The sequence below is a fragment of the Propithecus coquereli genome, unplaced genomic scaffold (genome assembly GCF_000956105.1).
Source record: "Propithecus coquereli isolate 6110/MARCELLA unplaced genomic scaffold, Pcoq_1.0 Scaffold427, whole genome shotgun sequence".
Taxonomy (NCBI): domain Eukaryota; kingdom Metazoa; phylum Chordata; class Mammalia; order Primates; family Indriidae; genus Propithecus; species Propithecus coquereli.
Window position 1 is genome coordinate 676,660 of NW_012150030.1, and position 7,669 is coordinate 684,328.

A 7,669-nucleotide genomic window follows, 5' to 3' on the forward strand; every position below is an offset into this window, starting at 1 on the left:
TATAGCTATCCAGTCTGCAGAATATATCTTAAAATAGGCACAGTTTTCAAAGTATTCTATAGGAAGAAGCAATAGTAACGTCTTTCATTTTTTTCACCCATTTCAGAAATAATGTTCACACATGAACTACAGTCAATCTGTCGTCATCAGCAGTAAGAACATAAGAATTGCCATGCTGGGTCAGACCCATGGTTCATCCAGTTTTCTCTTTCAGAAAGCATCACCAAGGGAAGTGTTGTGGGCTGGCTTAGTTGGTCCTCTGTGACGTCAAGCTCAACAGGTTAAGTAGGGATGTGCCACCAAACGTTCTAGTTTCTGTAGTAATCTCTCCATAGCTTCTGAAAACTTTTTGAAGATACTTTTATCTGTAACCTTGATTCCTCTTAAGGTTAAATATTCTGTACGTAGAGTAGCCACAGTTAAAAGTAATCATCTTTTTTCTTAGGCTTTAAGAGTTAACTGATATAATGGTACAAAGTGAATAATTTTTTTTCTCCCTAGACAGGAATACCATGGCTTTTTGGGCTTCAGTTATATCCCCCCTGGGTTTTTTATAAAGTTTCTTAACTGAAAGAACCGTAATTTTTTTTACTGAGACTCATCCCTTTTAGCTGTGTTATGTCTTCTGTAAGAAGCAGTGACCAACTGTACATTATTTTCCAAATGGGGAGAAATTGTGATTTTCTGTAAGCTTGGAGAAATTTTTCTGGCTTGCTTCCAGGACCACCTGTTTCTGTTAATAGTTGCACTTTAAGTGATTTCATAAAGAATTAAGTTAATGCTTTTAGAGAGAAATTTGAGTGACTTTTTCATCCTCATTTTTTAGGTTAAAAATCCATAGTTCAGAGCATACTGTCTTGAAACTTATTTGTTCATTTTTCCTTTAAATTGTTACTTTCCATTTTTTCTCCAGAATGAAGCATAGTTGCCACTTTTCTGCCTGCAAACAGCCTTTGAAAGTTCCTTTTACATATTCTTTCTATTCACTACCTGGAAAAATTGGGAGCCATGTACATACAAATTGGAGCTTTCACTGTAAAATATTCAGACCTTCCAAATAATTCTTTAAAAAAGTAATAATTAACTCGGCATAACTTCCTAAGCATTCTGAATGCCATTAATCTTTAGGAAATAATGATAATAATAACAATTATTCTTTCACAGAGTCATTGCTATATTCAGAAATCTAAGATAATTTTGATACCTAATCAACTCTAGTTTCCTTTGCTTGGCTTTTAACATCAGCACCTATTTCTGCCATACCATATTTATTTCCAGCATTTCCTCATCATGCACATTCTATTATGTTAGCTTTAGCTTCTAAAGTCTCTTTGGGATTCATCTCATTTCTGTTTCTATGTGCTTCAGATTTGTCATGTAATTGTTCTGTAATTATGATGAATGGCATAAAGCTGAAGAGGTCTTTAAAGACCATCAAATTTAATTTCCTCCATTTATAGATGAGGAAAGTAAAGCCTAGAATATCAAATTGGTTAGATCATAGTCATGTATGTTTCTGTGGTGTGTGTTAATTTGTTTGATATCTCAGACTGTTGGAAGTTTCTTGAAGTCAAGTATCCTGTCCTTATATTTTTTATATCTCCATAACCCAGGGGACAATGTTGATCATATAGTTTGAGAATAACTGCAATTAATAGTATATTATAGACTATTAACACAGACTTCAAAAAATTCCTAAGAGCATCCACTGTTTTTTTCTTACCCTGCTCATTAAATTCTAAAAGATTTATCTTAATATTTCCATTATACTTACATTCTAAAGGAATTTTAAGATAAATAATGAAATTAAATTTTTATCGAGCTTCTCTCTGTGCCTTGCACAACTTAGGAACCCGTTACGCAGGGGTAAACAAAACAGACTAAAATCCCTGCCCTTGGGGAATTACATTCTAGTGCAGGTCTCAGCAAACTTTTTCTGTAAAGAAGTAGAAAGTAAATATTTTAGGCTCTGCAGACCTTAAGATATCTCTCCCTCTCCCTCTCTCCCCCTCTCTCTCGCTTAAGATCTCTCTCTCTCTCTCTCTTTCACACACACACACACACACACACACACACACACACACCCCTCTGTCACAACTACTCAGTTCTGCAGTTATTGCACAAAAGCAGTCATAGACAACTGTGTAAATGAATGTATGTGGTTGGTTCTAATAAAACTTTATGAAAACAGGTGGCCAGCCTACAGGGCATAGTTTGCTGACCTTTATTCTAGTAACCTAGTTCTTTATAAAACATTTTTATGTACATATACAGCAACCATATGTAATAGATATAACAGGTATGATTTCTCTGTATTTTATAGGCAAAGACACTAAACCTCAGAGAGACAATTCTTTAGCCCCTGTCTTCTAACCCTGAATCCAGTTCAGAAATGGTCTGATCTTACCTCTGATGAGATACTGACAGGATAAAGCCAGCAGATAATCCCAGGAATTATTATAGCTCAGATATGGAAGAAATGTCATACAGAAGGTCTCCACAAAGGTTTGGAGAGGTCATCAGTTCTTTTTATTAGGCTCCAATTTATCTCTCAGGTATTGCCTTTAGGAGCTTTGAAATCCAGTCTGTGTCCAGAAATTCTTTTGTACTCCTGGTGATGCCATCCCTGTCTCTTCACTTAGAGATCCTCCAGTTTGCATTGGCCACTCTAAGCACTTGCCTACAATTTTAAAAGTTTTAAAACTTCCTGTAGGTCTCTAAAATGTGTTACTTTAAAGCCATTATGCATTTTTCCTACAAATATGTAACCAGCTTTTCATTTAAATGTTCAGATCCTGTTGTGATAGATGAGGCACTGGAATGAATGTAAGTGAATATTAGGATATATTTGTTAAAAAGCCGTCTAAATTTAACCTCAACTAATGGTCATTTCCAGCTTTATCATTTCTAGCAAAATAATTGTTGTTTTATTAATTTTCAGGGATTACATGGATCGTCTTCTAGATGAAAGTGAAAGCGCTGCTTCTAGTCGAGCCCCATCCCCTCCCCCAACTGCCTCAAACAGTAGTAACAGCCAGTCTGAGAAAGAAGATGGCACCATAAGCAATAGTAATCAAAATGGTAAGCAACCAAAGAAACGTTTCTGTTTCTTAATAATGAGGGGCACTTTTCTTTCAGCAGCTTGGAAATTCAGTTTGAGTTTCTATTAAACTACCAAAGCAGAAAGTAAAAATTGTAAATAACAGATGAAATATACATAACATCAGCATACATATAAACTAACACAGAATACAAACTAATGGGAAAGAATTTCCATTTACATCACTAAAAAGTAATTTTACTAAAACATTCTATCAGCAGTGACTATTTCTTCTCAGAAATTTGTTCTTTTTCGGTAGCATCTCTTTTCTTATCCAGTTGGGATGATGCCTGGATATAAGTATTCCTGTTAACTCTTAGACTAAAACTAGCCATTTCACATCAGAAAGACAGAGATTTGTGAAATACCTTGAGAATTTGTAACACTTTATCGGGAAAGTGCTTTAAGTATATAAGTGAAAAGAAGTAGGTAACAAAGGCACTGTTTGGAATATTTAAGTTCTCTTTGATAGCATAATAGCCTGGAAGAATGAGAAAAGATAAAGCAGGTATCAGCTTATACATTAATATTCTACAGAATTATTTGTTTTTATCTCTGTGAAAAAGAGAAGCAAAAGGCTTAAAACACTGATGTGTTTGAGGTTCTCAGATAGTGCTCCTGTTTAAAATATAAAGTGGACCAGAGATTACCGTGCTGATTAGTAAGAGCTAGTCAGAGAATTACTTTGATTAAAATGGTCTTCCTAAGTAAGAGTGTTGCCATGCAGAAAGTAATAAGCTCCCACCCCTACCCCAGCTCCTCTTTTGGAGGAAACTGGTGAATTAGAGATTATGGGAGGACCAGTGAAGAACTAACGTCTCCCTGGTAAAAGCTGGAAGAGAAATGGTATGAAAGCTCTGACCCTCGTTCTGACCTTTGGTCTCACACTGGCACTGCAGTTAGTGTACATACTTAGTTCATTTCATCAGCCCTCTCTATTCCCTCACTACTTCTCCTCTAAGAACAAGCCGAACAGACAAAACTTAGGGCCCAGCAACCATGTCCTGGTCCGGGAAGGTTCATTGACATGATGTCTAATGTCAGCCACATCCATCCTGTAGTAGAAGATGCTGCTGAGACTCTGACCTTGGGACTAAGGGTGGAAGCTCAGGGAGGGAGACAGTTATTTTATTTCCACTTTTCTTGTTTGTTCTTAACATCTTAACACCAAATAAATAATTCCCCCCCTTTTTTTCTTTTTAACTATTTGATGAGAACACGCTGTTAGGCTGGGAGAGTGTTCATAAATTACTTATCAATTATTCAGTAACTCAGAAGCCATTCACATTAGGTATGTACAGTCAAGATTCCCAGCTTTTTCAAAGAAAGAAAGGAACTTACCAACCCAATTTTACTTTTTGTAATAAAAGGCTTTAATTAGTGTTTTAAAATCTTGTACTTATTTTTGAGCTGTCACAGGCTCATCTAGCTTTTTTGCCATTACAGAATTGTTCTTTCATATGATGCTTAATCCCCATGTGCATTCATGATTCGAGTGCATTTTTGAGTTAGAGAAAATAGAATATTTTCTTTGACCAAAATGTAATATTTGAGGCTCATCCTTTATGCGGAATATTTTTCAGGCAATTAAGTTTTAATTATCTCCAATGGTACAGCCCGTATTTTACTTCCTGTCACTAAAATTTGTATTCCACTTTGCAGTCAACTCTAATATGACCTTCTTATTTTCTTTTGTTAGAATAATTATGCTTTTATTTTTCTCACTTATTATGAAGGAATTTGTGTTTACTTTTAGCATTTTATATATGCTTAGAGAGTACAGCAGTAATTTTTTAACATTATGGCAGACTATTTAAGTCTTCTTAGGTAAATATAGTGTGTGATCTTTTGAAGCACAATTCTCATGGATTTACAGTAAGAATAAAAAAGTCATAGCACCCTGCTTTTACATGGCAGTAGAAAACTCAAGCATCTATAAGAACATTGATTTTGTTTTCATGTGGTTTTAAAAGTTATAATCCTTTTGCTAAATCTGAATAATTTATGCATATCTCCTTTGTTAATTCAGCTTATTTAGACTACTAGATCTAACCCTTATTTGTTGTCACATAATACCTAATATGCTTTTAACATATGCCAAATTCTGTTCTTAGTTTTTTATATTTATGAACTTATTTAATCTTCATAACAGTCCTGTGAGGTACACCTTATCATCTTCATTGTATATGTAATGAAACTAAGATACAGAAAGGGTAAATAACTTACTTAAGGTAACACAGCTAGTAATTAATAGAGCAAGAATTCAGACCATACATATATACAGATTTGATACCTTCTTTGATGAAAAGCTGTTTTGCAGTAGCTGTTTTATAATCATTTACAAACTTAATTTTTTCATATTCAATTATATTTCTTCCAACTTAGGGGTGTCATCTAATGGACCAGGTGAAATATTAAACAAAGAAGAAGTAAAAGTTGAAGGGTTACACATTAATGGACCAACAGGTGGAAATAAGAAACCACTTCATGCAGATATGGATACTAATGGTTATGAAACAGATAACCTTACCACTGACCCAAAACCTGCCCATATGACTGCAAGAAATGAAAATGATTTTGATGAAAAAAGTGAGAGACCTGCCAAAAGGCAAAGGGTAAACAGCAATGGAAAAGAAAGTCCAGGTTCTTCTGAATTTTTCCAAGAAGCAATCTCACATGGAAAATTTGAAGAACTTGAAAACACAGATGACTAAATTTTAGATCTTAATTTTACGTTCTCTGGAGTAAATTCTGGTGTGACTAAAATTTTCAGGGTTGATGGGTTACCTTACAAAGTTGATTTCCTTGAAGTAGTTGGTTAAAATTTGAAAATTGAATTGAGTCCTAACTTTAGGAAATAAGATTTCTTAATTCTGTCTTTTGCAGATATTTTATTTTTAAATCGTCAAAGAACCTTTTAAGGATATAAAAAAATTAGTAAGTTTAAATCAACTAGATATATATCTATAACTTCTCATTTGATGTATTAATCATAAAATTTCACAAGGTAATTTTTGCTTAGTTTAATGAATGAATGGAAAAACCAAGTCCAAATTTCTGCTTAAGACCATTTTTTTCTCAGTTTCTTGAAATGTCTTTATAACAGACATTTTTCTCTCCATACAAATTATCATTATTAAGGAAACCCTATGAATCCTGAAAGTTATGCTAGCATGATTTTTTTATATATAGAAGTTTAAAAATAAACCAAGTCAGGTTTGTATGGGTAAAATTGTTGACATCAATGATGTCTTTCCATATTCTTATCTGGGCTTAAGAAATACATTCTGTATTTTTCCAGATTCTTTGTAGCCTTTGAAAGATTTTTACAGTACATATGTCTTGACTGAGCTGTCCTTTCTTAATACAAAAGCTTGTATAATTTTCTTAACTTGTACAGTTGGTAAACTTTTATGAGAGGAATTGATATTCTGAGTCTGTCAGCTTTCATTTTATTTTGCTAAGGTTTTTCTAATGAATTTTTTAAGTATTTGTGTAGTAATAACTAAGTCATGTTTCTTATCCAGGTGGTAAAATCATTCATAAAGGATTGTGAAAATTTGTTTTTTCAAATTTCTACTTAAGGACAAATAATTTGAGAATTCTGAAATTAAGCATGATGCTTCAATTGCAGTTTGTTTTGCATTTGTTATAATTTTCAAAGTTGTTTTTGAAGCAAGACAAAAGTTTAATGTCAGCTTAAGTGCTTAAATGTATCATGCTGACCAGAATCCTGTTGAGTTATTTTTATATGCATTATAAAATTTCCCATTTTTGCATTAAACAGAGGAGAAAAGGTCAAGTGACACTTAGATACTGGCACACACAAGGAGTAATTGTTGGCAGACAAATAATGATTTTCTGAGGAGAAAGTGATGAAGTTTGAAAATTTTTCAAACTTTTCCAGCTATCAGCCTAGTTTTTCAGATTTGATAAGTTTTTCCAAAATTAAAATAAGATACACAATAACCATTGCTCTGTGTGATTACAAATAGGATTATCCATGTGCATAGCCTTGTAAGAGTGCCATTTTATTTTTAGTGCTAAATTCTTGTTAAAAAATGTAGTTTTATACAGCTGATAGACCAACCTATATCCAAACTTTTATAAAAGATTATTAACTATTCTTGTTTTCCTCACACAGGCCTACTCCAAATGCTTCTTCCAATTCATTTTCAGCCATCGGTTCAAGAGCCAATGCCTTTTTAAAATAAATCCTCTGTGGTCTTGTTTTTAATGGCTCAACTGTCTAATGCAATTGAGTAGAGGTTTGCACTGAGAAATTATCATTTAGGCCTTACCCCCATGAAGTATTACTGTTAACATGTTCAGACTGCTTCCCTTCACCAATGTGAACAATTTTTTTCCCAAACAGAAAAAAAACCCAACGAAAAACAACTGAATAAAAAAAACATACACTCACGGTACATACATACACAACCAAATAAAAAAAAGGGGTGGAAAGAAAGAGAAAGAAAAGTGAGGTTGGTTTTGTTTTGTTTTACTTACAACATTAATTTATCCAGAATGGCAGCAGTTTTAGCAGATGTTCACAATCCATTTTCTAAA

The 7,669-nt window shown here is 33.6% G+C and overlaps 1 protein-coding gene across 3 annotated transcripts in view; it reads left to right on the top strand.

Moving 5' to 3' along the window:
* MIER1 (mesoderm induction early response 1, transcriptional regulator) overlaps positions 1-7,309 on the top strand; it is a 59,794-nt gene extending 52,485 nt beyond the window's left edge. For 2 of the 3 annotated variants that reach the window (XM_012653780.1, XM_012653781.1), the window contains exons 12-13: positions 2,942-3,081; positions 5,486-5,993. In XM_012653780.1, coding sequence (XP_012509234.1) covers positions 2,942-3,081; positions 5,486-5,814 — 469 coding nt within the window. In that variant the 3' untranslated portion in view covers positions 5,815-5,993. Of the gene's footprint in view, positions 1-2,941; positions 3,082-5,485; positions 5,994-7,244 lie in introns of those variants that run through there. The other variant, XM_012653782.1, reaches the window with a different exon arrangement.
* The last annotated feature ends 360 nt before the right edge of the window (positions 7,310-7,669 follow it).